Source organism: Staurois parvus, unplaced genomic scaffold (genome assembly GCF_062004578.1).
Source record: "Staurois parvus isolate SC_StPar_1 unplaced genomic scaffold, SC_StPar_1.0 ptg001003l, whole genome shotgun sequence".
Lineage (NCBI taxonomy): Eukaryota > Metazoa > Chordata > Amphibia > Anura > Ranidae > Staurois > Staurois parvus.
In genome coordinates, this window is record NW_028318799.1 from 706,465 (window position 1) to 728,451 (window position 21,987).

At 43.6% G+C, this 21,987-nt stretch overlaps 1 protein-coding gene across 1 annotated transcript; it reads right to left on the reverse strand.

Annotated features, from left to right (window-relative positions):
• Window positions 1-774: 774 nt before the first annotated feature.
• On the reverse strand, window positions 775-11,572 carry TPGS1 (tubulin polyglutamylase complex subunit 1). The gene is made up of 2 exons (XM_089657461.1): window positions 11,238-11,572; window positions 775-1,735 (listed from the first exon to the last, which is right to left on the reverse strand). The coding sequence occupies exons 1-2, from the start codon at window positions 11,564-11,566 to the stop codon at window positions 1,210-1,212; spliced, it is 855 nt and encodes a 284-aa protein (XP_089513587.1). The 5' UTR covers window positions 11,567-11,572; the 3' UTR covers window positions 775-1,209.
• Between the last annotated feature and the right edge of the window lie 10,415 nt (window positions 11,573-21,987).

Below are 21,987 nucleotides of genomic sequence, written 5' to 3' on the forward strand. Positions count from 1 at the left end.
GGGTTCCTTCGCCCTGCCAAGTGGCTTGCTATGGCGGCACTAGTGCGTGCTTGCTCCCGAGTCCCACCCTGTATGTCCATAAGACACAACCCCTGCTCCCTCTTCACTGGCTGCGATTGACAGCAGCAGGGACTATTGGCTCCTGCTGCTGTCTCTGAACCAATGATCAGGCAGAGAGTCAGGACAGCAACCGTTCTTGTACACATCGCTGGATCAGGATTGGGCATTGTGGGGGGGACTGCTGGGGGCGCTACATAGTGAAGGTTTTTTACCTTCATGCATAGAATGGGAGGGGGATTTCTTACCAAAAGATACAGATAGAAATAAAAATCTGGAATCAGTTATAACCTGTTACATTATGGCTACTTTAAAAAAAAAAAAAAAAAAACTCATTTAACTGGTGTCACAGGCAAAACATGTAATGGGAAATGTAAGAAACCTGCCAGATGTTATAACCCACTCTGCTCATAAAATACTTCCTAGATTTGGGCTTTTAAAACAGAACCTTATCCAGAAATAATACAACTTATTAAATGGAATCATATAGCTCTTTGACACTGCAGTTCTCTCTTCTCATTCTCATTAAAACCAATGATCCCTCTTCTGGCAGCTTCAGAAGCTCTTGCAATGCAACAGCTTCTATAGCAACATAAGCAGGAGATTGTGTTTCATGCAGACACAAGTGAAGGGCAAGACTGCATAACCTTTTCGCACTGCTGTATGAACAGGCAATATTACAGGGCACAAGACAAAAGCAGGCCTTAAACACAAGACTTTCAAAATAAATTATATTTTCATGGAAAAAGGACAGTGTGCAACATTACATTTACTGATGCATTACATGAGAATTTAAATATCAACTGAAGGACCGCCCACCCGCAATATACTGCAGATAGGCAGCCTGTGCAGGCAAAGTGATGTACTGGTATGTTGCTGACTGCGTCTGGGTTTAGGCTCCTCCCTGTCAACACCTGCTGTGGCTGTACACAGCGGGAATCTGTCAGCAGGTCTTGGACAATGATTCATGGCTGGGAACTGCTGTGTCCAATCACAGCCAACAGCACTGTGTTGACAGTCTACACAGGGCTCTGTACAGAGGGAACAATCTCTCTGTTTTTTATTCCTACAAAGCTTATTTGCTGCTGGAGTGTAGAAATTATGAAAGCAGCATATTATTGAGAATAAAGAACACAGAAGATCAGAGGTCATTCAATGCATTGGTTTGACTTTATCAAGAAAGAGGGAACATGCTGCCTTTAAAAATTCACTGCGGTTCATAGGGATACCCGTTTTACCTAAAAGAGCACGGTGCATGGCAACGGCCAAACAATCAGGTCCTAGTTTTGAACCAGCTTCCAAATAACTAGCAGGGACTGATAAGCCACTGGCAACCAAAGCTTCTTCCAAAGTGTCCAGTACTGTTTGACAAACTTTTTGGTCCGACTTGCTATCATCATCTAGAATATTATACAAAGTGTCCACTTTGGATCTGAACTCTATCAATACAAAGCAGGTCACTACTCCATAACGGAAAACATCAAATGGCACAGCTTCATGGTCTCGGCACTGTATCTTCTTAAGGAGAGCAGCCAAAGTCTCTTTAGGTAGATCACCATCTTGACAAATTTTGGTCAGTAAGTCAGTGTGAGTCTTGCCATTTAAACCTGGCTTTTTTTTCTTTCCTCCAGCACTGAGACAGTCATAAGCAACACTCAGATTGTTGTTAAAGGCAGTCCTATACATAAAAATAAATGTGTTAGTAAAAGGAGAAGTGTGGGAAACAAAGATACACACTTACCTACCTGCTGCTTCATTGATCTGATGCAGCAAGCTGCCCCCTGCCGGCTCTAAGCACAAGAACTGAGTGGTCACTAAATTCTCCCCTCCGCTCTGAGCAGAGAGCAGTGACTGTCAGTCACCTCTCTCTATTCTGCCCTTCCAGCACTCACTGGAGCGCGGGGCAGGAGAAGGAGTGGGAGCGGCTGGCTCAGGCTCTCATTGGTGTACTGAGAGGCCAAGCCATCTGCCTGTAAGGAATCTAGGAGGATCCCAACATTATTGTTGGAACATCCAGAGTTTGGACTGGCTCTGTGATGTCAGCCGAAAGTGGGATTTAGCCTGACTCACATGACAAGTATGGCCAAAAGAGCTTAGGCCATACTTTTCTTTTAAAACCCATATCAAGTTTTGTTTTTATATTCAAATATTTTTTATTCTAGTTTTTCAACAAATACAGTAACATGTAAAAGTACAGAGAAACAGTACTGGTTCTTTGTTGTACAAGTGATTAAAGTAGTGATTGACAATTCCATAATATCAAGTTTTTTTAATGCTTTCCACAGATCCCCTTCTCAACCCTGCAGCCAAAAACGGCATATGGTCAATTACCTTTACCAGCTACAAACGTTCTGCTACCGCTGTGCAGGCAAATGCAATGTGCTAGCCATGCTACTCAAGAAAAGTAGACAAAGATTTTTCACCAAATAATGGGACTTTTAAGGCAACAAAACCCAAAGTAAAAAGAATAACATTTTTATTACAGAACAGTAAAAGGCATTAAGCCATCACACAGAACATATACAGTTAAAAACAATATAATGTACAGTGCCTTGAAAAAGTATTCATACCCCTTGAAATTTACCACATTTTGTCATGTTACAACCAATAACGTAAATGTATTTTATTGGGGTTTTATGGGATGGACCAACACAAAGTGGCACATAATTGTGAAGTGGAAGAAAAGTATAAATGGTTTTCAAATTTTTTTCTACAAATAAATATCTGAAAAGTGTGGCGTGCATTTGTATTCAGTCCCCTTTACTCTGATACCCCTAACCAAAATCTAGTGGAACGAATTGCTTTCAGAAGTCACCTAATTAGTAAATAAAGTCCACTTGTGTGTAATTTAATCTCAGTATAAATACAGCTGTTCTGTGAAGCTCTCAGAGGTTTGTTAGAGGACATTAGTGAACAAACAGCATCATAAAGACCAAGGAACACACCAGACAGGTTAGGGATAAAGTTGTGCTGAAGTTAAAAGCAGGGTTAGGTCATAAAAAAAATATCCCAAACTTTGAACATAGCACAGAGCATTGTTCAATCCATCATCCCAAAATGGGAAGAGTATGGCACAACTGCAAACCTACCAAGACATTGCCGTCCACCTAAACTGACAGACCGGGCAAGGAGATCATTATTCAGAGAAGCAGCCAAGAGGCCCATGGTAACTCTGGAGGAGCTGCAGAGATCCACAGCTCAGGTGGGAGAATCTGTCCACAGGACAACTATTAGTCGTGAATTCCAAAAATCTGGCCTTTATAGAAGAGTGGCGAAAAGAAAGCCATTGTTGAAAGAAATCCATAAGAAGTCCTGTTTGCTGTTTGCGAGAAGCCATGTGGGGGACACAGCAAACATGTGGAAAAAGCTGCTCTGGTCAGATGAGACCAAAACTGAACTTTTTGGTCTAACAGCAAAATGCCATGTGTGGCGGAAAACTAACACCGCACATCACCCTGAAGGTACCATCCCCACCGTGAAACATGTTGGTGGCAGCATCATGCTGTGGGGATGCTTTTCTTCAGCAGGGACAGGGAAGCTGGTCAGAGTTGATGGGAAGATGGATGGAGCCAAATACAGGGCAATCTTAGAAGAAAACCGGTTAGAGCTTGCAAAAGACTTGAGACTGGAATGGGGGTACACCTTCCATCAGAACAGCGACCCTGAACATAAAGCCAGAGCTACAATTGGATGGTTTAGATCAAAGCGTATTCATGTGCTAGGATTGGCCCAGTCAAAGTACAGACGTATTCCAATTGAGAATCTGTGGCAAGACTTGAGAATTGCTGTTCACAGACGCTCTCCATCCAATCTGACAGAGCTTGAGATATTTTACAAAGAAGAATGGGCAAAAATTTCACTCTAGATGTGCAAAGCTGGCAGAAACATACCCAAAAAGACTTGCACCTGTAATTGCAGCGAAAGGTGGTTCTGCAAAGTATTTTCCTTCCACTTCACAATTCTGTGCCACTTTGTGTTGGTCTATCACATAAAATCCCAATAAAGTACATTTACGTTTTTGGTTATTTCAAGGGGTATGAATACTTTTTCAAGGCACTGCATATAAAGTGGCTGAATAGGTTATACAAGCTTTATATGAATGTGAATCCTTCTACTTCAACTGGCTGAAAAAAAGGAGAAGGAATATTTCTTCAGTTGGAATAACCAACGCATTTCAGAACAATGTCCAACAACAGACATTGTTCTGTCACAGTTATCCCCCATAAAAATAATGGGTTAGCCGCACTTTAGCAAAAGCTCAGCAAGGCAGTGTGAAGCTGCTCTTAGGGCTGGTTCACACCAGATGCAGTCCAGTACTTTTTTTTCTGCATCAAAACTGCATGCACAGAGTTTTCCATGTATTCCAATGGCACTAGTTCACACCAATGCAGTCAGTTCCAGGCACAGAAAAAAAAAAGTAGAACATTACATTTTTTCTGCATAGAACTGTACTGGAAAACAGTAAAACGCTTTAAAAAAGCACCGGAACAGAGTGTGGTATGAACTGTAAGCAAAATCGCATCTGGAGTGTGTTTTTGTGGCGTGAACGCCAGGGCTCAGGGCTAGTTCACACTACATGCGTTCTAGTAGAACATGCTGCATTTTTCCTACACAGAATTGTACTGGATCATGGTAAAATGCATCAAAAACACACTAAATCCCAAATGACCCAAAAAAGCAGGGAAAAAAGCATCGGGAACACATCAAAAATGCACAAGCAGAAATGCATCCAGGCTGTGTTTCTATGGTGTGAACCAACCCTCAGGCCTGGTTCACACCTATGCTTTTTGTAGAAACGCACTACAGTCCATTTAACATTGTTTCCTATGGCACACGTTCACATCTATGCTTTTTTCAGCCTCTTCGGGTTTGGAAAGGGTCAGGGACTTTATGAAACACAAAACGGTGCATTTTTGGTTCCAAAGAGTTTAATAGAGACGCTGAAGAAAAGTGTAGTATGTTTTGTCTTTTTTATTCTGCCCAACAACAAATTGTCTCAAATAAAAACATTAAAAAGAAAATGCATCACAAAACACTTGTACAAAAATGCAAAACACACCGCAAAAAGCACTGCAGAAATGGGTCAAAAGCAAACTGCATAGGTGTGAACCAGGACTTAGCGTGTAATATTAAGAATGGTTGCATTCCCCAGCCTCCACTCTCCTTGCACTCCCTACCTGAATCACAGGGAGCCTCTCCCTACAGCCTTCAGATTTTGGCTGTGCATGGCTTTGCCCATATCGCTGCCACATCCATTCCTAGGGACCTATGAATGGGAAGATTACAGGTCCCTTCTGGCACTGCGGCAGGGGTGCAGTTTACTTCCTCCAGCCCCAGAATGAGTAATTCTTCGGTCATACGGAATTCTAACCTGAAGTCACATGATTTCTAAGTTGGATGTTAGCGCGACTTGGAAGACATCTGTTCGACTTCATGCACAGGTGTCTATGCAAGTCACTCCTGAACTTGTAAAAAGTAGTACATGAACTACTTTCAAAATCGGTGCAACTCCTTAGGAGTTGCACCAATTTGACTGATTCCATTATGGACAATAGGGTGTGACTTGTAATGCTATTTTAAACTATCAAATCACGACAAGTCACACTGTGGCATATCATCCATGGGTGCAGGGTGTTCACTGCACACGGACCCTGAGGATTGGGGGGGCCCTCTCTGCTCTGAACACCCAGCACCCATGGATGAAATGTATCAGAAGCACAGCCAGGGATATCAGTGCAGCGGTGGGGACAGTTACAAGCAGCAATCTCCCTGTAAGGATTTCAATGAAACAGCTGAAAGCTGCAGGAGGGAGAGGAGGAGTTGCAGCTTCCAGCTGCTTCATTGAAAGCCATGCTTGTACCTATCCCCACTGCTGCACTGATCACCCCTGACTGGGCATCAGATTCCCTTTCTGGGCCCTCCGTGTGCTCAAGCCCCCCCCCCAGATCTCTGATGCCCCGTCTTCTCTCTGACACAGTGCCCAGCCCCTCCCCCCATCCTCCACAGCAATGGCAGATCAGAGGAGAAAGGCTGAATCTGCTCTGCCTCCCCGTCCCCACCCACACTCCAGTCTGTGCAGCTTCTGAGAAGAGGATGAGTGGGCGGGAAATTGTGTACAGAGCAGTTGGCAGCTGTGTGATACTTCTGAATGTGACAGTGAGCCAGGAACCATCCATGTGAGTCCTTCCTTCCATCCTTCTTCCCCCCTTTTTCCATCCTCCCTCCCCTCCTTTCCTTCCTCCATTCCCTTTCTTTCCTTCCCTCCTACCTCCATCCATTCTCTCCCTTATCTTCCTTCCTTCCACTAGCCACACCCTCCTTTTTTTCCTTCCTCCATCCCCCCCTTACCTTTTTTCTTCCTTCCTTCCCTCCTCCATCAATTCCTTCCCTTTTCTCTTTTCCTTCCTTGCGCCATCCATTCCCTCCCTTTTTTTCCTTTCCTTTCTGCATCCACTCCCTTTCCATCTTTCTTCCTTCCCTTTTCTTCCTCCCTCCATCCATTCCCTCCCCTCTTTCTTTCCTTCCTTCAACCATTCCCTTCCTTTTCTTCTTTCCTCCATACATTCCCTCCTTCCCTTTTCTACCTTCCTTTTTTCTTTCCTTCCTTTTTTTTCTCTATCCCCTCCCTTCCTTCCTCCCTCTCCTCCTTTCTTCCTTCATCCATCCCCTCCCTCCATTTTATTACTTTTTCCTTCCTTCCTCCATCCATTCTTTGCCTCCCTTCTTTCCTCCCTCCCCTCCCTTCATCTATTCCCTTCCTTCCTTTTACACCCCCCTTCCTTCCTTCATCCACCCCCTCCCTCCCTTTTCTTCCTTCATCCATCCCCTTCCTTCCTCCATCCATTCCCTCCCTTCCTTCATCCACTCCCTCCCTTCTTTCTTTCCTCCCTGTCCTCTTTTCTTTCTTCCTTCTTCCATCTATTCCCTCCCCTCCTTCCCTTCCTTCATTCCCTTTTCTTCCTTCCTCCATTCCCTTTCTTTCCTTCCCTCCTACCTCCATCCATTCTCTCCCTTATCTTCCTTCCTTCCTCCAGCCACTCCCTCCCTTTCTTCCTTCCTTCCTCCATCCCCCCTCTACCTTTTTTCTTCCTTCCTTCCCTCCTCCATCAATTCCCTCCCTTTTCTCTCTTTCTTTCCTTCCTTGCTCCATCCATTTCCTCCCTTTTTCTTTCTTTCCTTTCTCCATCCACTCCCTTCCATCTTTCTTCCCTCCCTTTTCTTCCTTCCTCCTCTCCCTTCCTTCATCCATTCCCTCCCCTCCCTTCTTTCCTTCAACCATTCTCTCCCTTTTCTTCTTTCCTCCATACATTCCCTCCCTCCCTTTTCAACCTTCCTTTTTTCTTTCCCTCTATCCCCTCCCTTCCTTCTTTCCTCCCTCCCCTCCTTTCCTTTCTTCCTTCATCCATCCATTCCCTCCCTCCATTTTCTTATTTTTCCTTCCTCCATCCATTCTTTGCCTCCCTTTTCTTCCTTTCTTTTTTCCTCCCTCCCTTCCCTTCATCTATTACCTTGCTTTCTTTTACACCCCCTTCCTCCATTCCCTCCCTTTTCTTCCTTCCTTCCTCCATCCATCCCCTTCCTTCATCCATTCCATCCCTTTGTTCATGCACTCCCTCCCTTCTAGCTTTCCTCCCTTTTCTTCCTTCCTTCCTTCTTCCATCTATTCCCTCCCCTCCTTTTCTTCCTTCCTTCACTCCTTTCCTTTGTTCCTTCCTCCATCCCCTCCATTCCTCCTTTCTTTCCTTCCTTCCTTCCTCTAACCACTCCCTCCCTTTTCTTCTTTCCTCCTTCCATTCCCTCCCTTCTTTCCTCCCTCTCCTCCATCCATCCCGCCATTTTCTTTCTTCCTTTTTTCCTTCCACTCTTTCTTCCTTCCTTCCTCCATTCTCTGCCTCCCTGCCTTCTCCCCCCCCCCCCCTCCCCTCCTTTCTTCATCCATTCCCTCCCTTTTCTTAGTTTCCTTTCTCCCTTTCTTTCCTTCCATTTATTCCTTCCCTTTCTCAATCCATTCCTTTTTCTCCCTTCATCCATTCCCTCTCTTTTCTCCCTTTTCTTCCTTCATCTATTCCCTCCCCTCCTCCATCCATTCCTTCCCCTCCCTTCCTCCATCCCCTCCCTCCCTTTTCTTCCCTTCCTTCCTTCCTCCCCTCCTTTCCTTCCCTTCCTACCTCCCTCCATCCATTCCCTCCCTCCTTCATTGCCTCCCTTATCTTCCTTCCTTCATCAACTCCCTTTCTTTCCTTCCTTCCTCCAGCCATTCCCCCTCCCTTTTTCCTTCCTCCATCCATCCCCTCCCTTTTCTTCCTTCCTCCATCCATCCATTCCTTCCCTTTTCTTCCTTCCTCCATCCATCCATTCCTTCCCTATTCTTTCTCTATCCACTTCCTCCCTTTTCTTCCTTCCTCCATCCATTCCTTCCCCTCCCTTCTTTCATTCCTTCCTCCATCTATTCCCTCCCCTCCCTTCTTTTCCCATTCCCTTCCATTCCTTCCCCTCCCTTCATCCATCCATTCCTTCCTCCAACCATTCCCTCCCTCCAGCCATACCTTCCCTCACTTTTTTCCTCTACTACCTCCCTTCCTTCTTTCCTCCATCACCCGTTTACCTTTTTTCCTTCCTCCATTATCTCCCTCCATTTTCTCTCTTCTTTTTTTCCTTCCACCCTTTCTTCCCTCCTACATCCATTCTCTGCCTCCCCTTTCTTCCTTCCTTCCTCTATCCCCTCCCTCCCTTCTTTTTTGCCCTCCCCCTTCCTCCTTTTCTTCATCCATTCCCTCCCTCAATTTTCTTTGTTTCGTTTCCATTCCATCCACCCTCCCTTCTTTCCTTCCTCTCCATCCATTCCCTCCCCTCCTTTCTTCCTCCATCCATTCCCTCCCCACCTTTCTCCATCCATTCCCTCCCTTTTTTCCTTCCTCCCTTCATTCCCTCCCTCCTTCCTTCCTTCCTCCATCTATTCCCTCCCTTTTTTTCCCTTCCTTTGTTCCTCTCCCTATTCCCTCTCTTCTCCCCCCCTTCGTCCCCTTCATCTATCCATTCCCTTCCTTCCTCCATCCCCTTCCTCCCTTCTTTCTTTCCTCCCCTCCCTTTTCTTCCTTCCTCCATCCATTCCCTCCCTTTTCTTCCTCTTCTCCCTCCCTCCCTCTTCTTCCTCCCTCCCTCCCTCTTCTTCCTCCCTCCCTTTCCTTCCTCCCTCTTCTTATTTTGTGCTCCTGCAATAGCATGTATGAGTACAGCCAAAGAAGTTTAGTTTTGTGTCATCAACCTATGGTAGTAGTTGGCCCCATGTGCGGACATCTGATGTAAGGGAGACTGTGAGAGGGACTCATGATATAAGGGGGTACAAGTTATGTTTATTCATCCCAATCTAATGACAGCCCAATATATACTAGTGCTCCCTGTTCACTCCCTACTGACACCATCCACTGGCCACCCAGAAGCATTTTGAAAAAAATTATAAAAATAATAAAACATTAAATTGTAAAAAAATAATAAAATTGTAAAAAAAAAAAAGCGCAATAATAAAAATAAAGAACTACTGACACCATCCTGCACATACTACCCCCCGCCATACACTCCGCACTCCTTTCGATGTACATACTACCCACCGCCACACGCTCCGCACCCCTTTCCCTGTACATACTACCTACCGTCACACGCTCCGCACCCCTTTCCCTGTACATACTACCCACCGCCATACGCTCCGCACCCCTTTCCCTGTACATACTACCCACCGCCATACGCTCCGCACCCCTTTCCCTGTACATACTACCCACCGCCATACGCTCCGCACCCCTTTCCCTGTACATACTACCCACCGCCATACGCTCCGCACCCCTTTCCCTGTACATACTACCCACCGCCATACGCTCCGCACCCCTTTCCCTGTACATACTACCCACCGCCATACACTCTACATTTCCTATTTAACCTGTTCCCGACTGCACTATAGCCGAAAGACTGCTACAGCGCAGTCGGCTAGTTCTGGGAGGGTGTCCATGGATGTCCTCCCAGAACCACGCCCCCTGCACGCGATCTGTGATCACTGTGTCCTTTGGACGCAACTGATCACATGGCTACGGAACGGGCCAATCACAGTCGCTTTTACCATATGACTAGCTGTTTCCAATCACAGCTGATCACTGGGTAAATGGGAAATGCCGGGTATCGGCAGTCCTCTCCTCACACTGACAGCGCGTGAGGAGAGGAGAGCCTGTAAGAGGCATTGCGCAGGGGAACATCTACACTGGTGATCAGTGTAGCCTCATCAGTGTGGCCAATAGTGTCCATCAGTGCCCATCTGTGCTGGCAATCAATGCTTATCAGTGCCACGCATCAGTGCAGCCTATCAATGCTCATTAGTGCCCCCATCAGTGCTGCCCAGTGCCCATCAGTGCCACCTAACAGTGCCCATCAGTGCCACCCATCCGTGAAGGAGAAAATTACTTATTTACAAAACTTTATAACCGAAACTAAGAAAAACTTTTTTTTTTCTTTTCGAAAATTTTGTACTTTTTTAGTTTGTTTAGCAAAAAATAAAAACTCCAGTGGTGGACAAATACCACCAAAAGAAAGTGCTATTTGTCTAAAAAAAAAAAAGATAAAACAATTTAGTTTGGGTGCAGTATTGCATGACCGTGCAATTGCCATTCAAAAACATGAGAGCGCTGAAAGCTGAAAATTGGTCTGGGCAGGCAGGGGGTAAAAGGCCCGGTAGGCAAGTAGTTAACATTACCACATTCTGCACTATGCAAGTTCTCACACACTATTTAACCACACCCCTTTTAAGTCACACCCAAATTTTAAGCACAATGTAACTCACGCCCATTCTTTGCTGCGGCGCACTTCACATTTTTATCGCTGCCAAGTGCCCACTTTTGATCTTGCACAAGGGCCCATCGATTTCATGATCCGCCCCTGCGGGGACAGACTCCGGGGCTGGGGGTACACATGGCAGGAGCCTGTGTGTTGCATCCTTGATCGTGATTGCAATGCTCTGTACATTTTAATTGATCAAAGTGCTTGCATTTATTTAATTTTTACAAATGGTGGCCTGTGCCTTTAACCAACATAAGGTGGTCTCCCTAGCATAGCTCTCACTGAAATCTCCTAGCATCTAGAAGCCCTCCCTTCCCTCTGTACTCATCCGCATTCCATGTCACCATACACACGACGCACACCTTTGTGAGTGATGAGCCAGCTTGAGGTACCACAGGGCACGAGCCAGGCGCTGTTGTCCTGGTAACAGCGGACCGTGATCAGCCGCAGCTCCACCTGCAGGGCCCGGGCCGAGCTTCCCAAAGTAATCTGCCAGAAAGGCCACTGGATCCTCCGGCCTGGCTTCCAGCAATTTGAGGACAGCTTCCCGCATCATAGTCCGCACTCCAGCCTGCACCAAGAAATCTGCCTCGCTGGTCTGCCTCTGAGGAGGCCGGGGGACCGGGGAGCTACCTGCAGCACGTCTCCTGTCTGCCATAGCCGGGTTCGTATGAAGCCGGTCAGGCGCCATCTTTAGCTAGGACAACGCTATTACATCCCACAGCAAGGTAACGCCTCAGCCATGTTTAGTTATGGAAAAATATGGTGGCCATGACGACTAAGGACGCCAGATGGAATCGCGATTCACATACCATGACAGTGACCCAGAGAAGGACCATACAAAGGAGCTGTCATTATTACAACCTTGTTTCTATTGATTACATTGTATTAGCTGTCACTTCACAAGTACAAGTAGTTTAGTTTCTGAGCACCACTAATGTACATATGCTGATAGGTAATGCAGCAATGAGAAATCCTTTAACCACCTGAGCTCTGGAAGATTTTACCCCTTCATGACCAGGCCATTTTTTTGCTGTTTAGCACTGTGCTACCTTAACTGCTAATTGCATGGTCATGCAACACTGTATCCAAACTAAATTTATAATCTTTGTTTTCACAGAAGTAGAACTTTCTTTTGATCACCACTGTGGATTTTATTTTTTGCGATATGAATGAAAACAAAAACAAAAATTGTACATATATATTTACGTTCACATCAGACCCTCAAGGGGTGTACAATCTAAGGTCTCTAACTCACATTCATACATACACATACTAGGGCCAATTTAGACAGGATCCAATTAACCTACCAGCATGTCTTTGGAGTGTGGGGGGAAACTGAAGTACCCAGAGGAAACCCACACAGGCACAACATGCAAACTCCAGGCAGGTGGTGCCATGGTGGGGATTCAAACCAACGAGCCTAGTACTGCCATGCAGAAGTGCTAACCATTTAGCCACTGTGTTGCCCATAAATTTAAACTGCTAAATACATTTTCTCATCAGCAGTTAGAGCTGTCTTCTGACTTCTATCAGTGTCCAGCAGAGCTGGAGTTTTCATTCTCCTGTAGGAAGCTGCAGGATTCCTGACCTCTGGACAGTGCTGATTGGCCCTGTGCTGATCACATGCACTCTCCCAAGTAAAAAAAAACCCTCTAGCAATGCACACCAAACTGAGCATGTGCAGCTTGCCCCCAAGCCTCTGTTCTATCAGGAGATATTTAGGAGACACAGGAAGAAGGGGAGGATCAGAGAAGTCAAGATCAAACATCCTTTTTACACAGTGCGGAGGAATAACCCCTTAGGTCCCACATTGAGTATAACAAGCATGCTTTACTGCGTATACAGACTGATTTTACTATTGTGGGTTTAGTAACACTTTAATGTAAGTCTATGGGACTCGTACTTGTAAATTGCAAAGTGCTTATTTTGAAGACTTATATGAACGTTATTAGCCATAAAAGAAGCATGGGGACTCGGGTACTGCCCTGAGTCACATGAATCAGTGAAAATTTTTCTCAAAAAGTACAGTTTTTAAAGGGGCAGTCATTTTTCATTGCTTAAAGTAAATTAAAAAATTCCTTTAAATATCATGTCCGGGGGTCCCCTTAAGCTACCTGCAAAGTTGCACATCTGTACAATGTATAGAACCTGCTGCAGCAGGACTGACCTTTTTTTTTGTTTTAAATTATATTTTTATTTAAAAAAAACAGTGTGGGGGTGCCCCCCCCAATTCTTACCAGTCCATTTAAGTCTGGTAGGAATATTAGGAGGGACCCCATGGTACAAAATAAAAGAAAAGTGCATGGGGTTCCCCCTAAAAGCCATACCAAGCCCTTTAGGCCCAGTAGGGCTTTTAAGGAGAACCCATCCCAAAAAATGGGGGGGGGGGAAGCATGGGGTCCCCCCCTATATTCCTTCCAGACCCTTGATCTGAGCACAGGCCTGGCAGGCAAGGAAAGGGGGAGGAACAAGTGAGTCCTCTCCCTGAACCATACCAGGCCACATGCCCTCAATATGGGGGGGTGCTTTGGGGTAGGGAGGGCCCTCTGCCCCCCCTCCAAACCACCTTGTCCCCATGTTGATAGGGACAAGGGCCTCTTCCCCACAACCCTGGGCTGTGGTTGTGGGGGTCTGCGGGGGGTGACTTAACGTCAATCACGGCATGTCACATCGACACTGACTCTGAAATAAAAAAATAACCTAGTGACCACCAACCTGCCCGCACCCACTGAGCACTCACCACTATCTGACATTTGCTGGTCAGATGTAAACAATTGAGTGGAGCTAGCGATGATGTCAGGTGCAAGACTTTGGCCAATCACAATGTACTGTTAGAGCACAGTGCATTCTGGGGTGCGGTGGGCGAAGAGCTGAACACCCTTACCATTCATGTGTTCACAGAGCACATGAACAGCCAATGTTCGAGTGGAACTTACGTTCGACTCGAACATCAAGGACATCACTAGTCTATGCAGAGTTGAACCAGATTTTGCACTCTTCAGTTTTAGTAAAACCCCATTGTGTTAACTGTGGAGGTAACCACCATATGGGAGGCATGAAGCTGTGCCCTGCCCAAAGCAAATACTACAGGCGCTGGAAGAAACTGAACCACTTTGCTAAATGTTGCTGTTGCATCCCAAATAAACCTCTGCATCACTTAAAGTGAGCGGATCAGAAGCCTGATGACCTGCTGATTTAGCAATCAGAAAGTATCCGACAAATTTTATACTATGTCACTGCTGATGTCAAAATTATGCTGCTGTTATACAGTACATAGGAGCAAAGGTTTACATGTTAAATGTAGCAAGTTACCAGGGGTGGACTGACCATTTGGAAACTCAGGCACTGCCCGAGGGCCTGGGGTCAGTAGGGGGCCCCATGAGATGCCCCTGGTACCTTTTTCATAGGCTTTTTTTAGTTTGGGCAAGGACACAGGGCCCCATGATCCCCTATTGCCCAGGGGCCCCATGAGTTGTCAGTCCACCCCTGCAGCTTACAATGCCTATTTGCACCATTACCCACTCCAGGAGACATTGACCACCCCAATGGGCTACAGTAATACCCAAATTTCAGTGTTAGGTAAGGTTTTATTTCCTGTGACACACCAAAACAAGCATTTGGAAAGTTGTGCATTCTATGTCACTGAGAGTGGAGCCAATATATTAGGACTAGACTTGTTTAGTGCGCTGTAGCAGTTACTCCTCTTCAAGGGTTTCCAATCTAGTCATAGCCAACAAGAAAGGACAAATTCAACTATGTGTTGACCTTCACCTGGCAAACAAGTCAATAATACCAAACTGTTACTCACTGTCAACTGCAGAGGATTTTACTTCTCAATGCCACAGGTCAAAAATCTTTACTAAACTAGACCTCCGTAAAAGCAAAAAAAAAACTTCAAAGTGATTCAGTAGCACAAGATAGCATAAACATAAATCTCAAAGTGAAACTTGTGTAGTGAAAAAGTCCTTAATAGGCCCATAAATCTTCAAATTCTCCAAGAGAAATCACCATGTGTGCAAAATATATAGTGTCCCCCTTTTGCGTGTGAATTCACCACATAGCTATGCCTCCCATTCTCATGGTTGGTTAAATTGCTTAAAGATGTTTATCCAAAGAGAAGAAGATCAACTCCCACTTGATGGCAATCACCTCCTCAGATTCACCAAGATATCCCTCTTTTCAAGATACACAGATGACATTGCATAGATTGATTGATAATTGGTATAAGAGGTGCTAAGAATGATGTACAGCCAACCTCTTTCCTCCTTTGTAATCCTCTCTCAGATGGTCATGCAAAAAAGACAAAGCACAAAAGAACCCCAATGGTGCAGTACAAAACAGCTCCTTTATTCACTTAAGTAGACAGCCACTTACAAGCTATAAATAATATTCAAGCCCAAACATGTTGCAGATAAAGAAACCGAACAAATAAGCTATGAAAATCTCTGCAGTGCTCTCCCCACTGCCGAGTTCCACAAAATGGTGCTGTCCGCGTCTCTTCCGGTTCCACTCACGTCCCTTCCGGTTGCCGCACAGTCCCACCCCGACACGTTTCGTCATATCCGACTTACCCATAGCGATGACTGTGCGGCAATCCATCCTTTATACCTCCTTCCATCCCAGCATCATTGCCAATGATAGGCTGATGGTAAGAGCTCTCAAACTACCACCCAGTGGGCAGTTCCACCCATGATAGCAAATGGGTAAGACACCGTCCATCCAGCCCGAACAAAAAATTTAACCCACAAATAGCCTAATTATTGCAACATCCTTGAGTAAAGCATGTACAGATTTGTATATCATCGTAATAATGACAAATCTAACATTGAACACTATGATTCACAGTGTAAATTCATTAAAAACAATCACAACATATAATTATATTTAAAATAGATTGAAGAAAAATGCAAAAAGAAACACCACACAAACATAAAAATAGAAAGAAAAAGAAAATAAAGTAAAAATAAATGTGAAAATAAAATAAATAAAAAAATAAAATAAAACAGCCTCTAAATGAAATGTAAGTAAAACACCAAACAAGGACCACTGAACTCTATTGATCTAAATAAAACATGCCTCAGATCTATACCTCCGTATAGGCTATTTGAAAGATCCCTCTTGCATTGCAGGCCAGGAATTTTAGTTTTCATTGCTTACCTGGGACATTGCTGCTTTGAACATATGCCTTTTAGATAGTGCTTGGCTCCAAGCTGTTTCCAAAAGATAATGGTCACTGTTTTTGCAGGAATACCTGGTGTAACAATTTACTGATATCCTTATCTATGTACCATCTGTGGAGGAACACAATTTAATTCTTACTCAAGTTTTTTACAGACTGATGGACAACCTCACCCGAACTGAAGAAAAAATGTGGTTTTCCACAAACTGAGGTGGACTTTGTAGGCCACAGACTCTTATCACTTGGTACACAACCCTTACAATCCAAGACTGATGCTATACAAGCCAAAATATAAAGCAGAGCTTGCTTCATTTTTAGGATTCACTATTATGTAAGATTTGTAGCTGATTATGTTAAAATCACAACACCTTTGCTCAAAAAAGATGCAGAAAGGCGGTGGATACAAGTCTACTCTGAGGCTGTACATGCCTTGAAACCTGTTAAGCATCTGCCCTAACTTTCTCCCATTTTTCAACAAATGCACCAAAGTGTGTCTCTTGTGATGCTCCCACTGTTGCTTGAAGTGCAGTTTTATCACAAATTCACCTCAAAGAGGAACATTCTGTCATTTTTGCTTCTCAAGATCTTTCTTCAAATGAGCAAAAATATTTGGCAGGAAATCATGAGGCATTGGCCTGTATATGGGCATGTGAATGGTGGTATCCATTTCTCTATGGTAGAAAGTTTACTCTGAGAACTGATCATCTAGCCCTAACTTCCTTGCTATCCTTTTCAAGGTCTGTCCTCTTCATTAACATAGAAGATGGTGAGACAGGCTGTTTCAGCACAACTTTCACATTCATTAGAGACCAGGAAAGTTAAATTGACGTGGCATTTAAAACTACAACCAAAAATGTAATGTATAGTTTACCATTCATTAGATGTGGTGGCTGCATTACTTTTCTTTTTTTAGGCTTTTCCCCCCTCTATTGTCTCCTGGTGATCTGACCAGTAACACACCTCCTGTATTAGAGTGCCCCCACTCTGGATGAAGGAGCACAGGACAGCAGCATTGTCAGTGGGGAGGGGAGTGTTAAATGTACTAGTATATTTAGATACACTTACAAGTTAGAGCCAAACTCCAACTAATACTTTATAAGAAGTTTCAACAACATTTTTTCCATTTGGGATAAAGGTTTTCCACAAATATATAAAAGCTGATCATTGTAAGCATCCCTGTCAGTGTTAAATTGTTTTCTCATCTCTGTAATTGATACATTTTGCTGGAGAACTTGTTCTTTTGAAAAACAGACTTGTTGGTTGAGGCACCAGATGAAAATAGAATAAGAAAGCCTAAAAAATAAAACTAGTGCAGCCATCACATCTAAGAAATGGTGCAATATAATAATTGTTTGCTTTTGGGTTTAATACCGCTTTAAGTAGCAGATTATTTGTGCCATGTTGTTCTCAATCCAGAAGAGGGACAGGGAGACTAAGAAGGGGCACTTGAGATATCCAGTTTACCAGTCTTCACTGTTACACCACAGGACCTGGTGACCACATCTCAGAACGATCCAGTGATTCAAGAAAAATTTACCTAATTACATGGTGAGTGGCTTTCTGCCTTATCAGGACATCTTTAGCCATGCTACCAAGTAAAGCTCCGTACACATGATGAGAATATTGGACGAATGATCGTCTGTCTCATATCAATAGTTAAGAGGTTACTAAAGTTATGAAAATTCTCAAAAGTGCACTGATTAAAAGAAAATCATACAATCTGGTATCGTATGAGAAAAGTCTTTGTACTTGTCCCTTTAAATAATTTCAGACAAAAGCTATGTACTTGCAATCAGATAATCATATGATCGCTTTAAAAGCTGTATTTTTGGTACTATTTTCTGATCGTGTGCACTAGGCTTAAGAACCGAGTTGTCACCTCAGAAAATTGTTTAAGTGAAGAGGGGTAGTTTAAAAATTAAATAAGAATGGGGTTAAATTGCACTCATGGATTGTGAGTGCAATTTAACCCCTTTCTTATTTAATATTTTTAACTAACCCTCTACGCGTAGACCCTGGTGCCCTCTTCTGTTTATTTTTGTTATGTGGTTTCTCAAGACCCTTTTAGAGGAGCTGCACATATCCGATGTGTGTACTTAAAGAGGCCTTCAATAACTTTCCATTAGAGTCCTAATTAGTTACATTTATCAACCTAGCGCCATCGTTTCCCCCTTCTTTCAGAAAATTGTTTGCCTTTTACGAGGTCACAGAGCAGTTATTCCAGCTGCACTGAGACAATCAGTTCTGCAAATGGCCCATGAAGGTCATCTAGGTGTGGTACAGAGAAAACAACTTTGCAGAGAAGCAATGTGGTGGCCTGGTGTAGGGAACCACAAAGAAGCTTTAGTTTACAGTTGTGAACCGTGCCTGCTCAGTGGAAAAAATCAGAAGAAAACAGCTGCTCCATTACAAGTCAAACATTTCCCCCAAAAAATTAATTAAATACAATCTAATTGGATGTATGTGCAGACATTACAGCAGCACTAAAACATCAAAGATACTGTGTGGTAGCTTATGATTTGTACTTGAAATTGAGAGTTGTCTACTGCAGAAGTCATGACCACTAAATTTGTCATCACCTCCTTGGAGGGATGGTTATCTAGATAGGGACTACCACTGGAAATCATTACTGACGGTCATCCAAAATGTATTTCAAAAGAGTTTGAGACTTTCCTTAAATCAAATTAAATAAAGCACATCTTAACACCATCATAGCATTCATAGGCCTATAGGCTGGGGGATAGATCAACTTGGCATATGAGCAGGTTAGTATCTGTTCAAGATCCATTGGTCTGGCAGGGCACTACTACTAGCTGGCTTACTTGAGATGATGCATCTATCCCTACTACACAGCCAGTAACTGGAGAGTGGAATTACCTAATGTTATGGTAAAAGGTACTGAGCATCCCAAATGGTTTACCATGTTGTTCAGGGGTTCTCAAACAGCCATAACAATTTGTCACAATAAGGAGACATAATAACAGCAGTGACTCCCTGTACATCCCCCCAGGAAGGCATTTGATACACACCACAAATGTTAGGCTGCATACCAGAATATTCTTATCAGTTCCTTGACACACATTCAGACCCTCTCATGTCTATTGCCTGAATCCACACTTCAGTCTAAGGGCCCTTATAAAACTTGCAAGCTTGAGTAGTCAGAAAAACAACCAGATATCTTGCCAGATCACCCCGATCATATATACCTTAGCTGGAGTCTTTAGCAATACACATTTTTGTCTCTCTCCCCTGGTAGAATCAGTAACCCCAGTCTATTTAATAACTTATGAAATAATAACAGTACCTCCAGAATAAGGACATATTTACCCCCATCAGTTAATTAGTAATGTTTTAAGCCCAAATACTGCTACCCTATTAGTACCAGGAGCAGAACCAGCCCAATTAATCTCCTAGATGAAATGGACACCAAAACCTGTAATATTTATGTCCATTCAAAAGGTAATTGCACACTGGACAATATTATACAAGTTAGCAGACTATGTAGGTATTCATAGATATTAATACCTCTCGAAAACTGTATCTGGGACATAACAGTGACATCCCGGGTAACTGGTCAAGTAATTTCTGTCAACAGCCCCTCAAAGTCCAGAAAAGGGGATTGCAAACACATTTGACAGCTTTCGTGTATCATCAAAAGAAGGAAGACCTGTCAAGATATGAGAGCCACTGTACCATTTTGCTCATTGATTGAAGTCTGCTGAACCAGGACATTGTTAAGAATTCTCATCCTCAACTCCTTTTTATTTCTCTGTTGCATTATTGTCTCTTTGTTTTCACTGTAATACCTTTTTTCTGTAAATATTTTATTTGCACCATTTTTACCTTATTATTAAACCATATTTTGAAAAGTGTTGAATATTAAAGGCAATATTAAAAAAAAAAGAGAAAGTACAGTGGTGTTGCACAGAGCAGCCCCTATCCTCCTCTTCTCGGGTCCCCTGTCGGCGCTCCTGACCCCCCTTCTGCCAAGTGCCCCCAGAGTAAGCGGCTATGCTATGGGGGCCCCCGAGCAGACTAACTCCCGAGTCGCTGCTCTGCGTGTCTATTTACACACAGAGCCGTGGCTCGGCCCTGCCCCCTCTCACTCCTCATTGGCTCACTGGCTGTGATTGACAGCAGTGGGAGCATAGACCAATGAGGATGCGAGAAGGTAAAAAAACCTTAAGTCTTTACAACCACTTTAAATTGTCTCTAATTCCCTAACACAGAACTCAAAGAATCCCTGTCTCTTGAAAAGCACAACTGTAGTGTAAATCTCTGAATATACCTGTCTGTGGTGACAGTGTGTGTTACAGATGTTTATTCTAAAATCATACTTGCTATTGCTAATCTTGTGTACATTTACTAATTCTCGATAAAAAGTAGTTGGTGACAGTAAAGAGTGAATTGCTTAGTTGACTAAACACAGTGACAATCGCTCTCAGTTTGTTGGCACTTAGACTGGTCCTCCAAGCTGGAAAATCTTTGTGCAGGGTGAAGATGAGAGTGGCATTGTTGTGTATCAGTGACAATGCTGTGTGAGGTTGACCAGTTAGTTGTCACAAGTTGGTGAAAAGAGCAGTGGTCTGACTCGCATTGCTCATACCTAACTTTATCTATCTACCTGACTGACTATGCACTTTATAATATTAACAAGTTTTGAAGTGTAACGGGGAGGGAAATATTGTGAAAGTGTTAGTTCTGTGTACTGCCATTTTAAGAAAACGTTATGGCATTTCTGCTTTAAGGCGTTGAAGCAGGAAGTTGGTGCGATTAATAAAGATGATGACCTACTAATTGTCTGTCTGCATTACTGAAACACAACAACGACACAGCTCTGTGCCATGATGATTTGATTCTGGCAGTGACGTCATCTTGGCCTGGCCAACTAAGTGGCTGAAGAGTGGGACTCAGAAGGAAGACAAGAAGAAAGTGTCAGCATCCATGACCGACTGAAGCTCTGACAGTGCAGCACTGGAGGGAATCGCTAGCCAGGTAAGCTATGCATATTTTTGGAGGTTTAGTTCCACTTCACAGTGCATATAAAGGCAAAACTTTTTTTTAGTTTGAAAAGAGTAGAGAGGGGTAAAAAAAAATATCAAGGTAATTTTTTGCTGCCTGTGTCCTGCTGGGGAGATTTCCTTTCCTTTCCTGTCCTGGAGATGAAAACTGAAATGAAAAGAAATCTCTGGAATGTGAATACAATTCCCATCTTAGGACCCATTCACATCTGAGTATTTTGTAACCTCAAGCTCAAAGCTCCAGAACTCTCAACAAACACCCATATATTTAAATGGTGGCCGTTCACAGGTCCCTGTAGCTCAACACTGATGTTCCAAAAGCCACGTGAGCTAATTTAAAGAAGAATGGGGCATTTGTTTCTCTATAATCTTGAATGAGAAGGCCTTTAAATGTGTAAAACAAGCATACAGTTGTGTAACAAGGTAATGGAACTTTATAAAGATGGAAAAGGACATAAAAAGTTATCCAAAGCCTTGAATATGCCAATCAGTACTGTTAAACCACCTATTAAGAAGTGGAAAGTTCAGGGATCTCTTGATACCAAGCCAAGGTGAGGTAGACCAAGAAAGATTGCAGCCATAACTGACAGAAGAATTGTCCGGGATTCAAAAAAAACCCCACAGGCAACCTCAAAAGAAATACAGGCTGCTCTGGAAAAAGATGGTGTGGTTGTTTTTTAAGGAGTACAATACGGTGATACTTGAACAAAAATGAGCTGTTTTATCGAGGTGCCAGAAAGAAGCTTTTACTGCACCAATGCCACAAAAAAGCTGAATTACAATGTGCCTGACAACACCTTGACATGCCTAACCAGGCCTTTTTGTGTCATTGATGCAGTAAAGGCTTCTTTCTGGCACCTCCACCATGCAGCTCATTTTTGTTCAAGTGTCATCATATTGTGCTCCTTC

Bases quoted from the DNA above. Each gene is read 5' to 3' on its own strand.
- TPGS1 (XM_089657461.1), bottom strand. From the start codon at position 11,566: ATGGCGCCTGACCGGCTTCATACGAACCCGGCTATGGCAGACAGGAGA. The intron at 1,736-11,237 runs GTGTGCGTCGTG...TTTTATGTATAG, and splicing joins CTGGCTCATCACTCACAAAG to GACTGCCTTTAACAACAATC.